Source organism: Xenopus laevis, chromosome 3L, assembly GCF_017654675.1.
Source record: "Xenopus laevis strain J_2021 chromosome 3L, Xenopus_laevis_v10.1, whole genome shotgun sequence".
NCBI lineage: Eukaryota > Metazoa > Chordata > Amphibia > Anura > Pipidae > Xenopus > Xenopus laevis.
In genome coordinates, this window is record NC_054375.1 from 107225842 (window position 1) to 107251004 (window position 25163).

Here is a 25163-nt window from a genome sequence, read left to right on the forward strand (position 1 = left end):
GTCCACATGAAAACTGTAAATAGGTTGCTGATAAAATGTCTCCCAACACTTTGGCATACCCTTGTTTAGTTCAAAAAGAAAACAATGCAGCTGCTGTAAAGTCTACATGTGGTCTTCAAAAAAAATAAAGAACTCTGCCCCAATTTCAGTGCTCATTGTTTGTAACCACATAACCAAATACAAATTTTATAGGTCTGGACAATGTGGGCAGGAAAGTGGTATTAACATTTAGGGGCATATTTGTTAACGTTGTAGACAAACCTCTCCGTTGATGTTGCCCATAGAAAACAAAAGCAAATATCGAATTGGTTGCTAACACGCAGTTGACTGTTAAAGTAAAATTGCGTTTTGGTTGCTATGGGCAACATTACTTGTGATGTTTGTCTCCAGTGTTAATAAATACTGACATGTAGTCAGTTGATAACTTGCAATTGGATTTAAGGTGGTCTTTAATGATCCACTCATTTGGCAAGGTTGCTGAACAAGTGGATCTTTGTCTCTATGTTCTGGACCATAGCAGGCTGATCCAATCACTTTGTCTCAGGCCAATGATTGGATCAAAACTGAGGCCAATGCAGGCTGTTGAGTGAACACTGCATCAACAAGTTGATGCTGTTCTCATCCTGATAGGATTTCTAAACCTGCCAAATTGACATCTGCCTGATTTTCATCTAGGTATCTGTTGGGGAGGAAGTCATGGAGAGCCCATACACAAGCAGACATGCCAGAATACCTATCTTAGTTAGAACTTGTTATACATAGCAGATTTATTTAAAAAAAATTCTGATATGATTCTATTCTGTCTGATTATGTAATTTATACTGAATTCTTCTAGATTACCATTGGTCCTGAAGTTCTCTCTGAAAGTTACATTTTCTCTAGACTACTTCAAACGTTTTGTATAAGTCATAGCCATAGGCCTCAAGCAGCTAGGTTAGATGGATTTTATTCTGATGTTTTCTTTTTTGAAGTAGTCCCTAAAGCTTTAAATATTTTCTTCTCAGACCTTATTTAATCCCAACAAAACTGTGGTGAAGATGTTTGTTGTGAAATATGACCTGAGAGACATGCCAGCCAATCACCAGACATTCCTGCGGCAGAGGACATTTTCTGTTCCCGTAAGGCGAGACACCAAGGGAGCAGTCAGTGAGAATGGTCTGAAGACCGAAGATAAGACGTTGCGCTACCTCATTCATCTGAGGTATTTTGCACTCCTTTTTTATTGTAAATGTAGGGAAAATACAGTTTTTAAATTTGTTCTGGGGCCCATCATGCCCAAGAATCAAATGCAGGACCTCAATGCCCACCACCCATGCATTTCTTTAGTGTTGTTTTTATGCATTACGTCGATGCCCTAAGATTTGTGGAAAACACATTAAATTGATACTGTCATATGTTTTTTTCAAAATTTATCAGTTGACAGGGCTGCTCCAGCAGACGTCTACACTGAAATCTGTTTTTCAAAGGAGCATATTAATATTTTTTTTATATTTCATTTTGAAATCTGACATGGGGCTAGGCATATTGTCAGTTTCCCAGGAGCCCCCAGTCATGTGACTTGTGCTCTGATAAACTTCAGTCACTCTTTACTGCTGTATTGCAAATTTGCGTGATATCACCCCCTCCCTTTAGGTAACCAGATAGCCGCTCCCTAACGCAAGGACAGCACTGAATTGTAAAAATCCAAGTCTCCGTGCGACCCCTTCAGTTATATTAAGTAGGAGAAACCATAGCCTGAAAGAAAGCAGTTCCATAGTGCAGCACCGGCTCTTTTTGAAAGCACATGACCATTCAAAGTGGCCTGAGACGGCTGCTACAATTACAATTAGCCTGAATGCATTTAGCAAAATACCAGTAAATGTTACATCCACTACAGGTTGGCATACACACGTTCTCTATCACTAATATTTTCTTAGGTCATTTCACTTTATTATTAAGGAATTGTAAGGTCACTTTTTCTTACAACAGAAAAGATTATCTTGTTCTATTTGAAGGGCCAGCTATTTTAATTTGCTATGTAAATCAACTGTCGGATATTTTAATAATAAAGAGAAAATCAATAGCTATTTTATTATGAATTGTGAGGTTAATGAAGAAGGTCTGTATATAAGATGTAAGTAGTATATTGTATAGAATGTTTGAGGACCTTAAAGACTAATTGAAAGAGAACCTTTAAAGTAGTGTTTATAGTTAATTACTGCAATGATCCTTTAATGAGGTAGTCTTGCTAATTCAGTAAATTAATACTTTCATATTACAGATGCAAAGCAATATTAAGGGCTTAAAAGAATCCCAGTTTTTAATGTCCCAACTGGATGGACTGTTTTTCTGATTATGCAGCAATGCATAGATTTATATCTATACATTATTTTTATTTTATTTTTTTCGCAGAATAGTGTCAGTGTATCAATCACAGAAATATAGTAGTGTCCCAACTTTCCTAATATAGCAGGTGTCACAGCTGCACAGCAGTGTTTATTGTATAGATCATAATGCCATTTATGAACAGATATTCAGATCCCCTTTAGCACATCTAATTTTTTAATTTTTTCCATGTTACCATATTTAAACAGACTTTCAGACTATGTAGAGCCTTCCCTATGAAAAGACACCAACACTATCTCTGACCAGAAAGCAGAGCTAATTTTGGAAATCATGCTTCTAATATGTGACTTTCTTTCAGGGTTAATAATAATATAAGAGCATGTAATCGCCTAGTTGGGTTACTTAATTTACTATATTTGGTTTATGATGATCTCTGTCCAGGCTATAAGGAAACTTACAAGAATATTGCTGTTTATTTGCCTGCATGTTTCTGGTTTATCCACTTTTGACTGGCTTACTCCCTGATAATGCCATGAATCTCCTTAGCTTGTTGGGATATGTACCATTTACTTACTTGCCCTCTCATTATAACACTACTGGTCAGCTTTAAGAGGAGATTAATGCATTGATAATAAACCAGAGAATAATGGAGGTCTAGGGAGAATCGGCAATTAGAAGCCATTATTGAAGGTAGGGTGAATTATACAACAGAAAAATAATTACACATTTTACCACTTTGTATTTCTGTGCGGTAACTACAAAAGTAGAAGTTCTAATATGTTTTAGGGGTCATTTAAGGATGGGGATGAAGCTTTTGTCTTTTCACTGTACTCTAAAACTGAGTATTTCTCACACTATATTTTACAATTAGGTTCCAGAGTTCAAAGTCTGGTAAGATCTACCTCCACAGAGACGTTAGACTACTCTTCTCCCGAAAGTCAATGGAAGTTGACAGTGGGGCAGCATATGAGTTGAAATCCTACATAGAATCTCCAATAAACCCTCCGTATTCACCCAGATGCTGATGGAATGGCAGAAGAGAGAAAGTTTTGGCTCTAGAATTAAACTCAAGGTGCAGAGACAAGTTGTGACTGTAGCCTGGAGGAAAGTAACTCTAGAACAATGGACCAGCTCCAGACGTTTTCTTAAATTAACTTCCCTGTATTTAATAATGTAGACTGGAAATAAAAAAAGTCCTCCTTCATTTTTTTTCTATGTAATACCACTTTGGTTGTGTGCTGCATTATCAATTCTTCCTGTTAGTTTAGTGTTTACACATTTTATTTTCTTTATTTAATATTTAATGTTTCATTTACTTCACAAATGATTGTTTGCCTCAGTGTTCTAATGTAGCACAAAGCCTATGTAAAATTATACAATGTATTTTTGACAGTAATATTGAAATCTAAAATATATTCAAGTCTGTAATCCGTGTGTCCGTATTTCTGATGATTGCAACAACTAACATTTTGACCATGTCACCTTCATAAGACGTGAATGAGAACTTCTTTTATATCATCTCCATGAATAGGGTTTTTATCCCACTATAATAATATAAGTATTTCTGCATTAAAATCAACTTTCAGTATGCTGTAGACAGTGGTGTTCTAAAACCATTTGCAACTGGTGTTTGTTCCTGTAAAGTATTTAGAGCTTTAGAACACAGACTCTTAGGCTAATGTCACACAGGGCTGATTCTTGATCTGCAAATGGGAGTGCAGGCCAAGAATCCGCAGATCCACTCCTGTGTCTGCACTCTTCTTGTTCTTTGTTCGGAGTGTGTGCGCACATAAAGGAAAAGTAACACTAAAGTGTTTTAAAGTAATGCAAATATAATGTATTGTTGCCCTGCACTTGTAAAATTGATCTTTTTGCTACAGAAACACTACTGTAGTTCATATAAACAAGCTGCTGTGTAGCAATGGCAGACATTTTAAACAAAGCCTATATGGCACAGGTTAAATAGTGGTTAACAGATAACACCATTATGTTCTACAGAGCTTATCTCCTATCTGCTGTGTTCCCTGAGCTTTTTCTCCTTTGAATGGCTGCCCCCATTGCTACACAGCAGCTTATTTATATAAACAATAGTAGTGTTTCTCAAGCAAACACAGAAGTTTTACCAGTGCAGGGCAACACTGCATTATATTTGTATCACTTTTATAGTGGTAATCCAATAGTGGTACCTGAGAAAGGGGTTGTTCTTCTGTTGGAGACACAGGGGTACATTTATCAAAGAGTGAAGTTAGTGATCACCACAGTCCGCTAGAGTGAAATGCCGCCTCTCTCCATTCATTTCTATGGGATTTGTGTATTTATCGAAGGGTGAAAGTTCATCATTTGATAAATACACCTTTAAAACCTCATAGAAATTAATGGAGAGAGGCGGTTTTTCACGCTAGCGGACTGTGTCGCCCAGATACACGTGTATCAGCCTGCAGGACCAAATACACTATGGATCATTAGTCAAATATATTTCTTATAGTGTGTGTTGCAAGCAATGATTGCTGGTCATAAAAAAAATCCCAAAACACAATAAATGTTCAAAAGCCTCTTATGGTCAGGTTTAGTCTCTACCTAGGATGGATGTAGGGAAATTAAATGACCAACTGATCTAAGATAGAATATGTTTTCTACATTTTAATGAAATGATATTATAAAAATAGGGAAGCCTGATGTGAGTAGAATATGTAAAAATGAATATTTTATGAGTAAAATGCTGTTTTACACCTTCCAGTTAAAGATATTCTGGTATATATAGTACTGGTTCCAAATAATGCCTTGGGTGTAACTGTTTCTCTGCCTTTGTCCACTGATGGCCATACTGTAAATCCAAAAGAAATAGTAAAGACGGGTATTTGCAGAGTTTAAACTATTACGTTTAATCACAAGACTTTGCAGTTTTTAATAAATGATTTTGCGGTATAAACTCTGCAAGTGCCTGTCTAATGTTTTTTGGGATTTGTATATAAACCAGTGTCTTGGCAAAATAAGCTTCAGTGCAAACTGTAAAATTGTAGGTTTCCAAACTTTATGAGCCCTGTAGGTATTATAGACAATTTGTGGCTTTCTCATCTATAGCCATTGGGTCTTTCAATCCCCTGGATCCTCCAATCTCCCTTCTTTTACCTCTTAGCAAATATAAATCTTTATATTCTGGAAAATGCCAGAGGAGCTGCAGCAAATTGACATTGACAGACACTATTTATTGGGCCTGCATGGGGACTATTTGGACTTCTGTGTACTTGAAATGCCAGGACCTATTGTGAATCTTAGTTGAGTCCTGCTACTAGACTTCTTTATAGACCAACTGTAGATGGGGTAACCAAATAAAATCTAAAGTTCTTGATTATCATGCTCCCCCCCCCTCCATTACTTTAAGTTACTTATTGTATTCAAGTGTTCACTCAAAGCAACAGGGTGAACTACAGCCCCAGAGAGAATAGGGGGAATAGGGACATGCCACCGACCTCTGACCCAACCGCATTACATCCAGTCCTGTTACTTATAAAAATATATATCCTGCATGCCACTGGGGTGTCAATCATTAAAAATAAGTTGCATCTTCCTTTTTATAATTTCTTTAAAATGTAGGTTTGGAGAGTAGACACTTATGTGCAAATATTGGAGGGTTAATTAGAAAATTCTGTATAGTCTTGAACTATAAAATTGTATAGTAATAGGTCCATCACCACAAAAACGTGTATATAAATATATATATATATATATATATATATATATATATATATAAATAACAAACAAGGGAAAGTTGTGCTCACCACAAATTTTTAAATACATTAAGTGGGAGTGCAATGAGGTCGTGACCACAAAATTCATATAGCCACATACAAGCGGTCTTCTGCACTCAACCCATTATCAATATATTAAGAACATTGTACCATTTTGTGCCATAGCTACTAAAAATGCCTTACCCTTGAAACAAAACAGGGATCGTTTGTCCATATATCTAAGTTGGCCAACTATGTTAAAGTCATCCCCGGTGTGGCCAGTTCCTAAACTCAACTTGCATCTGATTCATTAAGAATTATATTGCTTCATTATACATTTTGGAATTCTTAATGAATCAGATGCAAGTTGAGTGTAGAACTGGCCACACCGGGGATGACTTTGACGTAGTTGGCCAGCTTAAATATATTGCAATATAAGGACAAACAATCAAGAAAAAAAAAACTTCAAATTGCCCCATGTGTTTATGCTAATTCCAGACTCACTCCTAGGATATTTCCATCTTTATTATAAGACAGGAGCTTATAGCCTTTTGGGCGCAAGAACACAGCGCTGATAACCCACTTGAGAATATATTTTTCCATACAATGAAATAACAAACAAGATATCTAAATATACATTAAATAATGTTACATTAATAGCAGATGTCTGCCTCACTGAAATGTTACTTTACTTTAACTGTACATGTATGAAAAGTATCTTATTCCTTAAAATCATTTGACTGACGAGCCCAGCAACTTCTACTAATGCCACTGGTTGGTCTTAAAGGGGAACTCCAGCTTCCAAACCAAAATTTGATAAAGAGGTCACATAACACAGAAGCCCCTAATATACCCATCACCATTATCGGTTTCTTCAATAAGTATGAATAAATGGCATTTCTATGCTGAAAATCCAGCTGTGTAACAGTTTTTTTTCTACATCATTTGAAATCCTGGCAGGGAAGGAGGGACTAAAACATTGATGTTACAAATTGTAACAACTTCTCCACAGCCTACAGACAGCATGCAGGAACTACATAACCCACAATGCATTGCATACCTCCCAACTGTCCCGTTTTGAGTGGGACAGTCCTGCTTTTGACAGCTCAACCCGCAGTCCTGGATTTGTACTGATATTTCCCAAGTTTCTCTTTGATCTGCTGCACTGAACAGCCAGAAAAAGATACTATAGAGCCCAGAACACATACTTAAGATACTTTTGAAACAATTTTAGATAACATAAGAACGAAGGCTTACAGCTTAAGAGACAATTCACCTTCATTAGCAAAACTGTAATACCATATAAAAACCATAGAAATGTGTTCAAACTTTCATAACCTACTAGATTGACTAGACTAGACTAGACTAGATTGTAAAATGGACATGGTAATGAGGGGATGTGGCCACAAAAATGGTCAAAAAATTGCAGCACTCTGAATCTTTTTGGCCCTCTTTCTCTTTTCAAAATGTTGGGCAGTATGGCATTGCACTGTGATGTTGTGTTCCTTATTGAAATCACATGTGCAGGGAATTGTGGGGTTTGGAGGCTGCAGGCCAAGGACAGATGGCTGTTGATACAAAGTAACAGTAGTGAGCCAGCTCAGCAAAGTAGTCAGACAGACCATCAAGAGAGCAGGGGGCTAGCCTTAGGGAACTGGCAGAAACCATTGAAAAACATGAAAAGGCTGCATATTTTTTAATTGATATATATTGCAAAGTTGCTTGAAATTATGTTTACTTTTGAAAAAGCTTAAATGATGTTTGTGTGGCTCGCTTTTAAACATTCTGAGCAAACATTTGTGGACCATCACAACAGCTGTTTGCAAGCATCAGCACAAATTGGAACAAGCAATTAGAAACAGTAGCTCAGAGAGCAGCTATGCAAAAAATGTATGTTTTTAGTCATATTGCTGCTGATTTGAGAGAAGGATACCGGTCGGGTGAGCTGTTCTGTAGCTGACACACTGCACACGACTAGCAAACAGTCAAATGTGACAGCTTCCCCACAATGCTTTGCGCTGCGTCTCTCTGAGGTCAGAGATCTGATCCATGCGCGGCCCGAGGATTCCCTGCGCATCGCGTGACGTAGCGTAAAGCGTGAAAGGAACGCAGCGGCCTTTCCGCCATCTTTCTGTAGGAGGAGTTTACAGGGAGATCCGGGATAGACAGAGCTTAGAGGCAAGTCGGCGAGTGCTCCGCCATGTCTGGAGAAAATCAGGAGACCAAGGCCCAGGAGGAAAGCTCTGCGTTAGAGCAGAAGGTGAATGTATTTGCTGCTTCTGAACAAGGGGAAGGAATGAAGGCAGCGTGAAAAGGCGTTCTCTTTGATTGAGCCCACCCCGAGCTCTCTCTCGCCTGTGCTCCCCTGATATTCACTCATGTACCATGGAACTCCTAACCTTCTCTGGCTTGTGACTTACGCGCCCTCGCGATTTCTGTACCGTCCGACCCCCTGCCTCTTATACTCCATGAACCCCACCCTCATTTGTGAGACGGATCACTGTAATGTCTATTACTTAATGTACCATCCCATACATTCCTGTGCCACTTATGCTAAGTCACCAACCCAAGCGCTTTCTTATGCCAAGGCCAGTCCCCTCGGAAGCCCTCTGTCCTTATACCAAGGATCATGGAGCAGCACCTGGACCCAATTCTCTGTTTCTTGTATCAGGGTGGTTCTTGCGTGCCAAGGATTCTCTTTCCCTCTGTCACATGTGCTATAGATCCCTTTGCCCTTGTCACATGTGCTATAGATCCCTTTCCCCCTGTCACATGTGCTATAGATCCCTTTCCCCCTGTCACATGTGCTATAGATCCCTTTCCCCCTGTCACATGTGCTATAGATCCCTTTCCCCCTGTCACATGTGCTATAGATCCCTTTCCCCCTGTCACATGTGCTATAGATCCCTTTCCCCCTGTCACATGTGCTATAGATCCCTTTCCCCCTGTCACATGTGCTATAGATCCCTTTCCCCCTGTCACATGTGCTATAGATCCCTTTCCCCTGTCACATGTGCTATAGATCCCTTTCCCCCTGTCACATGTGCTATAGATCCCTTTCCCCCTGTCACATGTGCTATAGATCCCTTTCCCCTGTCACATGTGCTATAGATCCCTTTCCCCTGTCACATGTGCTATAGATCCCTTTCCCCCTGTCACATGTGCTATAGATCCCTTTCCCCTGTCACATGTGCTATAGATCCCTTTCCCCCTGTCACATGTGCTATAGATCCCTTTCCCCCTGTCACATGTGCTATAGATCCCTTTCCCCTGTCTCTTCTGCTAAGGATCGACCCTTTCCTTTGTATTATGCTCCAGCCTCCTATGTTAAGCCATTGGTTACCTAGAATTGTCTTGTGTTCAGTGGGCTTTCACTACTTATCTCACTCATTTAATAATTCTTGGCACATTTTGCACCTGGACAGTAACTCATAACCAATAACCAATCAGTGATTTTGTTTCCCCCCCAGACAGTGGCAGGAAGAGCAGTTAAAGAGCATATGCAATTGGTTGCTTTGGTTTACTTAATAGGGCAGATCTTACACAGTTTTAGTAAGTGAGCTCCAGTTTCTATTGCACTGGGGGACTCCTGCTTGCCTGGAGTGGGTTCCCTTATGCCAGGGGCCTCCATCTCTACAGTGTTTTTATTACATGAGCTGCTTTTACTTTTTTTGTTCTCGTCCTTGTCATGTCACCCTTCCTCTCTGTGTGTCATTATTGAGGGGCCACCATTTTTTCTGTCTCTGTGTTTCAGCTCTTTCTCTCAACACCATGTATCGGGGACTCTAATATTATCTGTGCTTGTTGAGTTCTGTGGCCTCCCGTGTACCCTAGTTGTTTGCAAGCATTTCTGCCTGCACCTGGTATCTCAAGCTTACTTGTGCTTTCTGTGCATATGGCAGCAGGGGCTCTTGCTCATACCTCCTCTCAGCATGTTTTGCTCTTGGGCCTCCAGATTGCTCTCTGCATATCTCTGCTGGTGACCTCCAGCTCACATATTGTGTGTTTTGTGCCTAGAGCTTGCCTTCCCTCTTTGCTTTCCTCTGCCATGTGCCTTGTGTTCACATGCACTTTGTACTTCTGGTACCAGGGTCACCAGCTCTACATTGCATCTACCTTTTTTGCTTGCTTTTGTTTTCTGTTGGGAGTTCTCCATCTAGCAATCCCTATTTTTCCATTAGGTGCTCACTAAGCACATGCATGACTGAGGGTAAATATGACATTAACACTGTAATATAATCTGGTCCCTCAGATATACAGTAAGCCCACTAATTTGTCCATGCATGGAAAAACGTGGAAAAAAGTGCTGTCTGTTCTTGCCGTCTTAACTAGTGGCCTGTACTTAATGTGTCTGTCCACTGGCTCCAGAAGAGAGTTGAGCAACATTGATCTATGGTAGAGGGGAATGGTGTCTCTGACCGCTTTTATTCACTGTTTTGTCAGAGTAAACATTGATTTTATCATTAAAAGTCTCTGAACACTGCACAATGTAACCTTGCAAAAACTTGACCTCAAGTAGTTGCTGATCATGCCTTGGATCTCCGGTTGATGGAATCTTCACTTAAGTCAGATGCAACAATGATAATATGAAATGAGTAATTCATAATGAAATACTAATGAGTAATTCATCATTTTTAAATTATAGGCCCTCTTCTGCCTCTTTAAAGTGGACGCCACTCTTTGAAGCTACATTTTTTGTTGTTGTTTTTATTACTTATCTCTCTATTCAGACCCTCTCTTAATTCATAATCCAGTCTATTATTTATGCCACTTGTTGGTTGCTAGGGTACATTGGATATGGCTTAGGAACACATACTTTATTAGTACAGCATTTAGTAACAAGGAAATGTTTGTACTAACTAATAAACTGAGTATATGTGGCTAACGCTGATTCGCTGGAGAACAGATGTAAACTGTGTTGGCAGCCTTGGCACTGCCCCTTTAACTCCAGCTCCATGCACTGGGTTTCCATGGAGCCAGTGGAAGTCCAGGGTACTCTCAAATAGTTAAGACTGTTAGTTACTGATTCTTAGAATAACACAATCATTTTTTTATCTTTAAAGGAAATCGATGACAAAGTTGTCAGTCCTGAGAAGTCAGAGGAGATAAAGTTAAAAGCAAGGTATCCTAACCTCGGTCCCAAACCTGGAGGCTCTGATTTCTTGAGAAAGCGACTTCAGAAAGGCGTAAGTAAAAAGGTAGATTCTATCTTGCAAATCAACACAATACAGAATTTTCAGCACACAGTATACCATTCACATTTAAAGGTGTATTCAGAGCCCATGTGAGATGCTTCAACGCACCTGAAATGTGGCATAAAGAAGAGGTTTCTGCCAGCCCCTAATCTTGTATGCTTTTATGAAACCACTTGACGTGGGCTAGTCTAATGTGCCATTTTTTTAAATGGCCTAAGGCTACGCAGCAAAGGCTTGTTAAGATATACTGACACCAGAAAATAAACTTATTTATATCCTTCATAACATTATCTTTGAATGCTATTTAGAATTTTTTCATAAAAGTATTTCCCTGATGCTTTTATATTACCTTTCTTACCCCCGTGTTCCTCTATGAGGGGGCTGCCATATTTGTGCATTAGTAGTCGGTTAGCATTAGAAACTGACAGACTGATATGGGACAGTCAGGTTGGCAAAACAGTCAGGCTTAGGAACTTCAAGTAATAGTTACTTACAAAAGCAGAACTATCCGCAAAAAACAACCAACGTGACCTATATGTAACTTTTAATGTAGATGAATATTTTGAAAAGAACATTTTTAGCATAAGTAGCCCTTATGCTACAGATAGTGTTCCAACTTTGCTTCCTTTTGGGCTTCAACTGAAAATACTTTCTGGCTGTTGGGATCATTGACCCTAGCAACCAACAGACAGATTGACTTTGAGGCTTCATTCTTATTCTTTGTTTTATTACTGATCTTTCTAGTCAAAACAACCTTCTGTATTGCTTGGTGTTTTAAAAGTTGTAGTTCATAAGCTGTTGAAGGGGCACAGGTGTTGCATCTCAGTTTGACCATTCAGGAGGGGCAAAGCTTAATCAATCTTTATGATCAGGCAATGTTGTGCTGCCAAACCTACAACCGTAGTTAAAGTCTGATAAATCCACAGCAAGAGTACTGGCGTAGCTGAGCAAAGAAATTTAAGGTTTTTTTAAAGGAACAGTTCAGTGTAAAAATAAAAACTGGGTAAAAAGATGTGCAAAATAAAAAAATGTTTTTAATGTATCTAGTTAGCCAAAAATTTCATATATAAAGGCTCGAGTGAGCGGATGTCTAATTTACCAAATTTCCTGCTTTACAACTCTCTAACATAGTTAGCGACTTGAAGGGGGACCACATGGGACATAACTGTTCAGTGAGTTTGCTTTTGATCCTTAGCATGCAGCTCAGATTCAAAAGCAAATGGTTATCACTCATACCCCCCTTTCCTTCAAGTTACTGACTGGTAACTAATCAGAAAGCTGTAAAGCAGGAAGTTTTTTTCTGGCTATTACGTTAGACATCTGCTCCCTCCAGCATTTATAAATTACATTTTGGCTAACTAACTACATTTAAAAAAAAAAATATTTTACACTAAGCAATTCATTTAAAAGGCACTGAGATCCTTTCATTTCCTTTCCTATTTCTGCTCAAGATAGCATTATGTGGAAAAAGTGGTAGGGCAGCACATTAACAGATTATTTGTGCTGTTTTGCAAGATCGTTGTTTACAAGTGTTCTGTGAAGCAGGCATCGGGCAAATGTAAGCTCAAGCTAAATTGACACTGATTTATCATAGTGTACATTTAAAACAAACTAATTTGTTATGCAGGTGACAGGTCTGTATGAGTCCGTTTGGATCATTGCAGTTCCATATGACCCTGGCTAAAAGGGCTTGATAGAAAACTTTTAAATACTGACTGATCGCTTCTATTAATTGCAAAATGTATAATAACAGGAATAAACGGCATCAAGGCAGTAAAATGTATAGTAACAGGAATAAACGGCATCAAGGCATTAAAATGTATAGTAACAGGAATAAACGGCATCAGGGCAGTAAAATGTATAATAACAGGAATAAACGGCATCAAGGCAGTAAAATGTATAATAACAGGAATAAACGGCATAAAGGCAGTATTTTGAAACTGCAAGTGTTTCATTTATTAGCACTGTAAGTGAAGTTTGACATGTAGTTTTGTTGTTTCTACTTAAAGGCACTGATTTTCTGCAGGGGATGTTAGTGATGCTACAGTATTCACAGTGTAGTTTTTGTGTGGTCTTAACTTGAAGCAAACAAAGCAACCATTTTCTTCATATGAGACTACTCCAATAAAGGAGCTTTCATGACTACTTCTTACTTGTCTATCAGCCTATGCTTAATCGCATAACTGACAGTTTATGTTCATTTGCGACTGCCCGTTTTTCCAGCTCAAGTGTACTTAGGAATAGGCACAAACACCCCTGGATAGTTAATACTGCCAATTTCTTCTAAACATCAAGAAAATAAGTAATAATTTATATCCAGTGATTTAGCTGAGCAAACTCTGGTGAGAGGACTCCCTTACAGTTAAAGACAAATAAGGAAAACCTGCCGGCAGATTTCCTTATCATGGTTTAATTGGCCAACCTGAATCTCTGCTTTGCATTTTGCAGTTCTTGTGATTTAGACCTGGGCCAACTTTGCAGCTGGCCATCCATTTGTTACTATATGAAACCATATCCAACCAGCTGTTGTTTTGTCAGATTCTGCTTGGTGTATTATTGCAAGCATGACCATTGTGACTGAATCCACTAGGAATAATGTAATAAATACATTTGAGGCAGAGAGTTGGGCAGTACTGAACTAGATCTCCAAGGAAGAGTTTTTTTTTCCCCTCATAATATTTATAATTGATACAATATCATTTTGGTAGTAGCAAACATTTTATGTTAGAAGTGGATTCCTCTCTGCAACTCTCTAAAGCTTTCAGTGATCACTGGCCATGCTGACTTGCTTCCGCCTTACTGATTTCCTCCTTTGATAAGCCTCTGCTTCCTCATCCACAAAATTGCTTTCTGCCTTTACTTGTATGCCAGGCAGCAAAACATTTAGGCTAGAACTCCACGACGCGTCTGGAGCCAACACGTCCGCATGCGACGTGTCAGATATTCTAAAGAAACAGGAAGTGAAGGAGAAATCGCAGGTAAGAACTTCATTTATCCGACTGTCCGATGACCTGCGATTTCTCCTTCACATCCTGTTTCTTTAGAACATCCGACACGTCGAGGAGTTCTAGCCTTAAACATGCAGATGTGTACGAACAATTCCTTGATTTCTCCTACCCTAAGTGGGCTAATCCTGGCTAGGAAATTGCAATTATTAAGTGATAGATTGTTATGGAGACTTTCAGTGCTATCGTTCCACTATAAATCAGCAATAGTGATATTGCCCAGTTAACACCAGCACAAAACTGTATGCTTCACCAGCACTCTGTAGATACAATTAGTAAAATACAAGAAAGCGAGTCAGCAGCTGCTCCAGAGTGTTCTTAAAGTATAATTGTTTTATGTGCATCATTGATATTGATCAATAGATTGTTGAACCGTGCCACCTGTTTTTTGTGAAATGCTACTGTTTTATGGTTATTATAATCAGGAATTTGAAAAGAACAGCAATCTGGTTCTGTGCACTATAAACCTCAGTTATTAAAGAAGAGACTAAAATGTATTTTTTTCATTGTGTTCTTAGCAAAAATATTTTGACTCTGGGGACTACAATATGGCTAAAGCAAAGATGAAGAACAAGCAACTGCCAACAGCTGCATCTGATAAAACGGAGGTTACGGGTGATCATATTCCTACGCCACAAGACCTCCCTCAAAGGAAACCGTCTCTCGTTGCAAGCAAACTGGCTGGCTGACCAATCTGCCTGTTTCCACGTTTCTCATTCCCATTACTCCTCCTTTAATCTCTCCCTTTTTCCTCTATTCCTCCTCCTGTTACAGCATAGTCAGTCTGACAGCTTAGCAGGCAGTTGTAGAGCAAGCTGCTGTCTTTTAGGAAGAAACTGTTTAGTGTCAGATTAGTTATAAGCAAAGCACTGATAAATTGATGTTTTGGTTTAAGCAATGTAATCTACTTGAAAACAAAAACATGTACATAATGCTCATTTACTCTTTTTTTGTAGGACAGGTTTAAGCAATGGACACTTCTGTGGGTTTTACCATTTTAATGTCTGCTTTACTTTGATTTCTTTCATGCCGTAGTTTGTTTTTGTATTTAATTTTGTTTTTTGACTTCTCTCTAGAGGTTAAGACCATGCGTTCTGTTCTAAAGAAAGCAAAGCATGCTGATCCAAACTGGGTTCTGAAGGGTTCCTCTTATTGCTCTGCCCTTTTAACTTGAATGGCCTTAAACCTTTCTCAGCTTTAACGATACGTTTTGAATTGGGCAATATTTGCTCACACTGCTGTAACTTTTCGTGAACCTAGTACACAATGAAAGTGACCTGGTATTTTCCAATTAGTTATGTAGAACCTTCTGTGGAAGCTGTGGATGAAGTATGCATGTGCATAGACTGTTGAATTCACGTTTGTGCCATTTTGTAAATACAATAGTTTTGCACAACCTTTTTGCAAAAGTGTACTAATTTTTACAGTTTACAAGATCTATATGTAAAGCTGTAGCACATTTTAGCTTCTACAGATAGAGGAGCCTTTATTTCAGATTCATAAATGACCCCAAATATTCTCTTGAAATATTAATAGGTGAGGGCTTTGAAAGTTCTTCCAAGAAACCCGTTGGCGAGGTAAGGAATGCCAGTCCATGCTGCTGCAATGTCATCATCCAACAACTGAGTTATAATGATCCTTATGTCTCTGGATCACTTGCTTGTAGAGGAGCCACTAATTGTTATCTTGTATGCTGGTATTGAGATAATTGCATGCGTTTGTCCCTACTTCCATTCATTATAATCTTTGCGGACATGCATGGCGCTTTAACCAAAAGAAGCGCACAATTGTGGCCCGAAGTACAACTCTGCAGCATTAGCCAGCCATTCAGACTATTTCCAGATATCCACAGAATATAAAAATAGATGTTCGTAACCAGCGTTATGACCAGAAGAAGAAATGTTCTATGATTATGATATAGAGTTAGGACACATTTACCAAAAACGTTAGAAGAGGACTATATGGTTTACTATACTGAACCCTGGAGGTGTATAATATTGCTGTGCTTATTGGTGTCCAAAAGCAGATATCTGATAGCAAGATTTAAAATGCTGGATATACTGAACATGTATGAATACTGTTAATAAAGATTACGACTGTAATCCGTGTCTGATTATTGAGAATGCTTTGTGGCTGCGGCATACTTTGTGATGTTTTACATGATCTGTAAAAGATGTTTCTCTATGCAAATATCCCTGCAATATGAACATTTTCTTGAAGTTCTGTATTCATTATAGACGGTACTGATGCATTGATAATGTGGAAATTATTCTACCAAACACTATTTGCACACGTTGCTAATTGATCCACATCTTGTGGTGACAGGGCTCTGCATATGTGTGCAAAAAATAATTTTTACTTTATATTTATGCTGATAAAAAAAGTAATTAATTATATCATATTAAAATACATAGCATTTCCCCTCATGGAGCCTAACGCGTTTCATGCTTACCCAGCACCCAGTCATAGGCAATCTTAAAGACCAGAACACATCTCTCCATCTATACATATATATTTCCAAATAGAACCTCCCAACAGATTAAGACCAATCATAGTGGAGCTAGGTCATTATTGCACCAACACCTTGACGCAATCCGTTATAAATAATCCATGTTCAGGAGTAAAGTTAAAACAATATAGTATAAAGGTATTTTTGTCTCTCACTTATAATAAATACAGATTACTTTAGATAAAACCAGTCACATCAAATATAAAATTCAATCCCAACGGTACATGGGTCTCCAAATAGAATATCCAATAAACTTCTATTTTATGTAACAAAATCAGCATATCTCTTCCTCTGATGCCTGTTTTTATCTGTTCTTTTACCTATACTGAAAAATATTAAACATTTCTATCATTACATTCTGTTAAAGAAGAAGGAAAGGCTAAGAGCACTTGGAGGTTGCAAATGTTAGGCACCCCCAAGTGATTGTATCGACTTACCTGTAACCCCGGGCCGCTGCTCCTATCTGCAGAAAACTGCACCCGGCCGGAGCACCACGGGCCGGTCTACTTCCGTCTTCTTCTTTCTCCAAATTTCCCGGGGAAATTGCATGCGCAGTAGAACGAAATAGCTGACTTTTAAGTTAAAGTTCGGCTTTTCGCTCTACTGCGCATGGGCGAAGGAGGAAGACGGAAGTAGAATGCTCCATGGTGCTCACTAGTATCACCCCGTAAATGAGTTTTCTGCCGATAGGAGCACCGGCCCGGGTTACAGGTAAGTCGATACAATCACTTGGGGGTCCCAAGTGCTCCTAGCCTTTCCTTCTCCTTTAAGGGGCAAATTCATCAAGGGTCGAATATCGAGGGTTAATTAACCCTTGATATTCGACTGGGAATGAAAATCCTTTGACTTTGAATATCGAAGGATTTTGCACAAATACTTCGATGAATGATCGAAAGAATAATCGTTCGATCGAACGATTAAATCCTTCGCATCGAACGATTCGAAGGATTTTAATCCAACGATCGAAGGATTATCCTTCGACCAAAAAAACTTAGCCAAGCCTATGGGGACCTATGGGTTCGGTAGCTTTTAGGTGGCAGTACTTCGACTATCGAATAGTCGAACGATTTTTAGTTTGAATCCTTCGATTCGAAGTCGTAGTCGAAGGTCAAAGTAGCCAAAAAAACACTTTGAAGTATTTTTTCTTCTATTGCTTCACTCAAAGTTAATGAATTGGCCCCTAAGTGTCTAGTGACATTTTTGTTGCATTATTTAACATTGCTAATTTGATTAACATGCTCCGTAATTCGCTCCTTTGCGAACCGCATCGTACAACCAATATATTGTTGCACTTTTTACAAGTTATTAGATAAATTACTCCTGTACTGTTACAATTCACAAATTGTTTGATGCTATAAATTTTGCCCTTAACTGTGGATCTAAATTCTTCTGAAACTTGCAAATATTTGCAGGTGATGCAGCGGTTACTGCCTTTTAGGTTCAGAAAATGGGCCTTTTTGGTTGTTTTTATACAGACAAAACAACCAAAAAGGCTGTACGAGTGGTCCGCAAAGAAGCGAATTAGGGAGCATGTTAATTACATTAGCAATGTTAAGTACTGCAACAAAACCAATGCCACTAGACACTTTACAGATGTAATGATAGAAATGTAAAATATTTTTCAGTACAGGTAATAGAACAGATAAAAACAGGCATCAGAGGAGGATATATGCTGGTTACATAAAAGAGGAGTATTGGATATTTTATTTGGAGACACGTTTACCGTTGGGATTGAATTTTTTATTTGATGTGACTTGTTTTATCTAAAGTAATCTGTATTTATTATAAGTGAAAGACAAAGATACCTTTATAATATAGTCTTTTAACTTTACCCCTGAACATGGATTAATTATAACTGATTGAGTCAAATGGTTTTATAATCAAGTGGGCTGGTCTGAAATACCTGAACGAGGTGTTAGTGCACTGATGACCTAGCTCCACTATGATTGGTCTTAATCTGTTGGGAGGGTCTATTTGGAAATATATATATATATAGAGAGCAATCTGGTCTTTAACATTGACTATGACTAAGTGCTGGGTAAGCATGAAATGTGTTAGGCTCCATGAGGGGAAATGCTATGTATTTTAATATGAAATAATATATTACTTTATCAGCATGAATATAGAGTAAAAATTATTTTTTGCAATGTGTTACCTCAGTTTGGTCACTAGAGGTCTCTGTCATGCTGTAGTCCTATAGACATTTTACTCATTACATTACTTACTAAATAAGAATTCTGTAATCCATTTTTGAGGTTCTAAAAAATCTGCATGCGAGTGCCCAGTGGCCTTAAACATTTTCCAACTCCACCTTAAATTGGCTAGCTTTCACTAACTTCCATGGCTGCTCCCTCTGGATGTCTGTTCTAGATGTATAAGAAGCACAGTGGTGGAGTTGGTGCATTAGAGCCCTGAAACTTTGAGTACCTGGGCTATGCACGTGCTAGTTATTGTGCCAGGTTAACTGGGTACACTACAAGTATTGATTAAAACTACTGAATTGTGGGAGCTAGTATGCAATTTTCAGCTCTATAACGCTGGGCTAAATGTTCAAAATACCTTTACAGGTGTGGAACCCCCTTATCCAGAAAGCTCCAAATAAAGGGAGTCCTAAGCAGAAAAAGGGGGTAGGTGGTCTGTACACAACAAGGAAGATACTGTGTGTTCAATTCCTTCTAGTTGCTCTGTGCAGCAGCTCAGTGGAGTAGACAAAACAAATAGTTGAAAAGAAAAGGAACTCCAGCAGATTAACTGCAAAACATTTATTCCAGGTTGTGGCAACACAAAAGGCTTCAGATTTTTTTTTGATGGATGTCGAGAAACTGTTTTGATTTGGGAAGATGCTTTATTTAAATTCATGTTTTATAAAGTTGGACTTTATTCTTTAAAGGAGATGTTAAAGAGGGGTAATCACAAGTGGAAGACAGACTCACTGTTATAGCAAAAAAAAAAGAAAGGGACAGCAGAATTTTAAACTCCCTCAATAAGATAAGCCCCTACCTACCACCCAATATAGTCCCCATCCTACCCCCCCCTCACATAGTTCATTAACCCTGAAAGTGTCCCGAATCCAGTAACCAAGTATCGGTGCAGAGTAAGTGCAGCGGAGCATCTTCAGGATCTTCATCTGTACGGGAGCACCATGTTGGCAAATGCGAGCAACTCGTAGCAATTGCGCATGTGCCAAAAGTGCCATAAATTGCTGAAGGGGACCCAAAGAAGACCAAAGAGTTGAAAAGATGGCGCCCATGAGCTCCGCTGCTCTTACTCTGCACGATACAATGTATTTGGGACACCTTCAGGTGTAATGAACTATGTGGGGTGAAGCAGGATGGGGGACTATTTACGGTAGTATGTAGGTACTTTTCTTACTGAGGGGTGTAGTTATGCTGTCCCTTTCTTTTTTTGCTATTACAGTGAGTCTGTCTTCCACTTGTGATTACCCCTCTTTTATCATCATGTCCATTATCCATCCCCTATTTCACCTTCCTTCTCTGATTATACATTTTGTCACCCATTGTTATGTTCTCCCCAATAAACTCTACTCTTATTTATTTTATTTAGAATGTCTATTTGTGCACGTTCTCTCTTGTGCTTTCTGCTGATTTCTAATCTGTTCATTTTCTCTTGTTTTAGCCCCCACCCTTTTGCACCTTATGTTATGTTTTTTTACTTCTGTTTGGTTAGTTTTAAAGGGATAATTTGAGAACAGCTGTTATGTTACACTGAAATCCCAATGTTAGTTAGTAATTACTTTAAGCATACATTGCACAGTGAGTGAGGAGTAATTTCACTCACTTTCTGCTAATGATTTAATGATTTGCTAGGATCCATAAGGGTAAGGGCACAACTGGCGATTCGGGGAGATTTAGTCGCCTGGTGACTAATCGCCTCTTCTTTGGGGCGACTTATCTCCCCGAACAGCTTCTGCTGGCTATAATAAAAAATCGCCTGCTGCATGGCACACGCGGCACTTAGTTTTCCGAAGTTGCTTCACGCGGAAACCTCCGGAATACGAAGCCGTTTGGAGAGGTAAGTTGCCCCAAAGAAGAGGCAATTAGTCACCAGACGACTAAATCTCCCTGAATCACCAGGTGTGCCCTTACCCTTAGGAAAGTGGACAGGGAGTAAATCATCTGCTTTTCTCTGCTGAAGGAGGAAAGCGGATGATCCACTGTCATCAGCTCCTGTGAATCCCCATTAACAGGTGAAGCGTCAGCGTGTGAGAAGCTACACTGCGATTTTGGCACGTAAATGCTTTTATGGAAGCTTTGAGGCGATTTAAAAGATTTTAATAACAAACTGTAATTTTAGGAATGCTTTGCAGGTTGGTCATGTTAAATAGAAAGAAATATTTACACATTTTGAAATCAGTAGAATACATACTTACTAAAAAGCAATACAGGTATGGGACCTGGGGTTTTCCAGATAATGGATCTTTTTGTTATTTGCATCTTTTAAGTCTACTAGAAATTAATTTAAACATTAAATAAACCCAATAGGCTGGTTTTGCTTCCAATAAGGATTAATTCTATATTAGTTTGAATCAAGTACAAGGTACTGTTTTATTATTACAGAGAAAAAATGAAATCATATTTTAAAATGTGCATTATTTGATTAAATGGCTTCCTGTAATTCGGGGCTTTCTGGATAACAGGTTTCCACATAAAGGATCTCATACCTGTATCACAACAATATAAAAATATTACTACTACTAATAAAATACAGGCAGTGCATATTCTGCTTGTTGTATCCAGTGCCAGCCATACGAACATGTAGGTACTATTTTAATTCTATGTCTACATGCCACATGCATATAGAGACAACATGATCCCATGCATATATGGATTTCTGGGTTCAGTTCCGTGCTATACAAATCACGTATCTCCATAAAACTATTCCTATGTGGTACAGGTATGCTAGAAAGATATGTGCTATCCAAATCTCTTGTATTTTCATCAATATATATATATATATATATATATATATATATATATATATATATATATATATTTAATTGTTTTCAATTATAGGAAGCTGAATTACACAACAGGCAGATTTAGAAAACGTAGGTTGTCCTGAATATATATAAGATATGAAACAAAGTTACCCCCCCCAGGAAAATTGGCAGACATATCTGTTTCATTTTATAAAAAATATCAAGGTCTAACTATGATAATTCATTAACCCTTTACAGTTGTAGATTTTTACAAGACTAAATTGAAGAGCTGTAAATAAAGTCACATGACTTGGGGCAGCTGGGAAATTGACAATATGTCTAGCCCCATGTCAGATTTCAAAATTGAATATAAAAAAATCTGTTTGCTCTTTTGAGAAATGGATTTCAGTGCAGAATTCTGCTGGAGCAGCAATAGTAATTGATTCATTTTGAAAAAAATGTTTTTTCCCATGACAGTATCCCTTTAAGTTTAAGGGTCGTCAGACATTATCAACCAAAAAATATATATGTGTCTGTCATAGAAACTACCATTTCAGGTTCTGATACACTTGTACTTGCTGAATTAATAACTAACTGGCCCTGTATCTTTACTTTTAAATCATGTAAATGTGTATTCTTGATTGTGAGTCTGTCCCTAAGATCAAGGAACTGACAGCAGCCCAAAGCATGTGCTGTAAATCAGAAAATAGATAGGGAGCTTCTGGGGAAATATTTGGAAGCATTCATCTTCATTGCTAAAGGGTTGTGGTGGCCAAATACTAAAACGTCCAAATCATAATGTGTAACATTTCTAGCCTAGTTGTATGTTAAAGGAGAAGGAAAGCTATCAAAGCAGTTTATTGCCAATGGATTAGCCACAATAGTGCACGCTATAAAACTATATTTATTCAGCTCTAGAAGATCTCTGTTTGTTTAGAATAGCAGCTGCCATATTAGCTTGGTGTGACATCACTTCTCCCTGCTAACTCATAGCTCTGGGCTCAGATTACAGCAGGGAGGGGAGGGGGGAAATGGAGGGGCAGAGAAGCAAACTGAGCATGCTCAAGCCCTAACCCTGGAGGTTTAAGCTGAAAACAGGCAGTCTGATACAGAAGCCCATGAGTACACAATAGAAGGGAAAAAAAGCAGTGTTTCTTTTGACACAGGACTCAGAGCAGCATTACTTTGAGGGTTTACTGGTGTATTCATATAGACCTTTCTGATAAAGCTTACTTAATTTTAACCTTTCCTTCTCCTTTAAGCTTTAGTTGTCCTTCAAAGGGGTTTTTCACCTTCCAGTTGAGTTATTTTCAGATTGTACTCCAGAAATTCCTTTCCATTATTTATTGTTCACCTTTTTCTAAAATTGAAGTTTCAATTTTTATGTTCCTGATTCTGAACTGTTAAAATTTTGCAACATCCACATTTCTCAGCAACATCGAGTATTAGCAACTATTGTATCAAGTCTAACAGCTGCCTGTAATGAAACCCAGGGATTCTGCTCAGCAGGGACAAAGATAAGAAATGCATCAACTAAATGTATCAATTTAGAAGTTTAGAGAAGGACTGTGCATACTTTACTAATGCGAGGTTTACTTTTAGTGAAGTTGTCCCATTATAATCTACATCCATAAAAGCAGTTAGTGTTCTTTTCCACTGAAAATATTACTTAAATACTTATTGCTATATTTAACAAACACCTGTTTCTTATGTAACCATAATAGAATAATGAAAAACATGACAAGCTGTTTGGCAGTGTCTTGAGATCTACTGCTCACCAGCTAAAGGTCTACTGATAGATCCCGATCTACCTTTTGGACACCCCTGGTTTAGAGAGTCGGCGACCCGCCCTCCCAGAGCAGCTTTAGGTAAAATATTATACTTTATACTTCAATATTAGAAAAACGGTCACACATAGCAAATGGAAAGTAATCTTTATTTCTGGTGCTCTATCTGAAACCAATTGAAATGGAAAAAGTTTTTTCCCACCAGTCTGACCACCAAGTAGTCAAGAGAAAGAAAGAGGCTACTCTGATGTTCTTCTGCTTAGGAATAAAATTAGAAATTCTATTTCTCACATCTTTCCTAAGCAGAAGAACATCAGAGCAGCCTCTTTCTTTCTCCTGACAACTTCCTTGACTACGTCGTGGTCAGACTGGTGGGAAAATGACCAGCAGGTGGCGCTGTTGGAACTAAATTCATCATCATAACAGTACATGTATCCTTTAATATCTTGGAATTAAAAATAAATACATAATGAATGTACATTGCAAAAGTGCTTAGAATATATTATTTTTTAGCTTTACTTATCCTTTAAGATCCCTGTAGATACCCTCCCCAAGAACCTATCCTGTAAACGTGATTTGAAAACGCTCTCTATCGCCCCCAGGCGGACATGACGTGCCTTGCAGTGGAGCTGCTGTTCCATATAGCGGCAGCGCTCGCAGTGACAGGGGATGAGGCTCCAGCTGCAGCCGGTGGGAGGCAGAGTCAGCCCAGCAATCTGGAGAGAAAGGCAAGAATCACAGCTTCTTACCCTCCAGCTCTCGCTTATACCCACAATGCACAGAGTCTGACACCAAAATAGAAATCTGGGAGGCAGGTAACATGGCGATCCTCAGCAGCACCTCTGGCTGAACGCATCTCCCGGGAGCGCTGAGTATAGCGACGGCGTCAGGCTCCTTGTTTGAGCGGCGGGAGGCGATCGCCCTGTTCTTTGTAGATTACAGGAGTGAAGGTGAAGCAGCATGGCAGCATCCGAGCTCTATACAAAGGTAAGCAGCGCTCGTCGCTTCCATTCTCCTGTATCACAGGTGCAATATACAGTGTGGAATAAGGGCTGGGCTGCAGGATGGAGAGAGGAGGACATTAGACTGAGTGTTGCTGCTGCTGCTGCTGCTCATAGTAACAAAGGCAGGGAAGATGAGCTGTAATGAATGAAGCCATTGCCTTTCATGTGCCTCTCCCAGACCCCCACCCAAGTCTCCTGTCTCCCACCCAGCCCTGTGCACTGAATATAGGCCAAGCAGCATCCCTCCTATTCTATTCACTTGTACCCTACCCCCTGCTTTGGGGCTTAATCTGATGCTCTTGCTCATATTCAATAGCTAACAGCTGTAGCAGTGTGATTATCTCTGTTCTTACCATACACTTGCAGTATTGTCATTTTTATTCCTAAATATATCATTATGTTCCTGATCTAGGATTGCACATGCACAGACCAGTGCATTGTGACCCTTTGATTAGAAGATTAGCATGTGCTCTGACAATAAATAATGGTTCTCTACTTGACCACTTGTCCTTGACAAATGCTGAGAATCAGCACAACCTATAGTAGATCATGGATTCAGCTGTCATAGTAAAGTCCAACTCCCAGTATCCACCGACAGCCAGATGCTGTCAGGGGCTTCTGGGAGTTGTAGTTTAACAGTCGGAGGTGTAGGATCTATACCGAAGATCTCA

At 38.9% G+C, this 25163-nt stretch overlaps 3 protein-coding genes across 5 annotated transcripts in view; all 3 read left to right on the plus strand.

Annotated features, from left to right (window-relative positions):
* Positions 1 to 3753, plus strand: part of fam214a.L (family with sequence similarity 214 member A L homeolog) — a 33828-nt gene extending 30075 nt beyond the window's left edge. For both annotated transcript variants that reach the window (XM_018253066.2, XM_018253067.2), the window contains exons 11-12: positions 1005 to 1201; positions 3197 to 3753. In XM_018253066.2, coding sequence (XP_018108555.1) covers positions 1005 to 1201; positions 3197 to 3350 — 351 coding nt within the window. In that variant the 3' untranslated portion in view covers positions 3351 to 3753. The remainder of the gene's footprint in view (positions 1 to 1004; positions 1202 to 3196) is intronic.
* Positions 3754 to 8131: 4378 nt separating this feature from the next.
* arpp19.L (cAMP regulated phosphoprotein 19kDa L homeolog) lies at positions 8132 to 16355 on the plus strand. Of its 2 annotated transcripts, none has more exons than XM_018251008.2 (3): positions 8132 to 8313; positions 11117 to 11251; positions 14772 to 16355. In XM_018251008.2, exons 1-3 carry the CDS (start codon positions 8254 to 8256, stop codon positions 14940 to 14942), a joined length of 366 nt encoding a protein of 121 aa, XP_018106497.1. In that variant the 5' UTR covers positions 8132 to 8253; the 3' UTR covers positions 14943 to 16355.
* A 7773-nt stretch (positions 16356 to 24128) lies between these two features.
* Positions 24129 to 25163, plus strand: part of myo5a.L (myosin VA L homeolog) — a 101216-nt gene continuing 100181 nt past the window's right edge. The window contains exon 1 of the mRNA XM_041584965.1: positions 24129 to 24475. Within this exon, the coding sequence (XP_041440899.1) occupies positions 24449 to 24475 (27 nt within the window). The 5' untranslated portion in view covers positions 24129 to 24448. The remainder of the gene's footprint in view (positions 24476 to 25163) is intronic.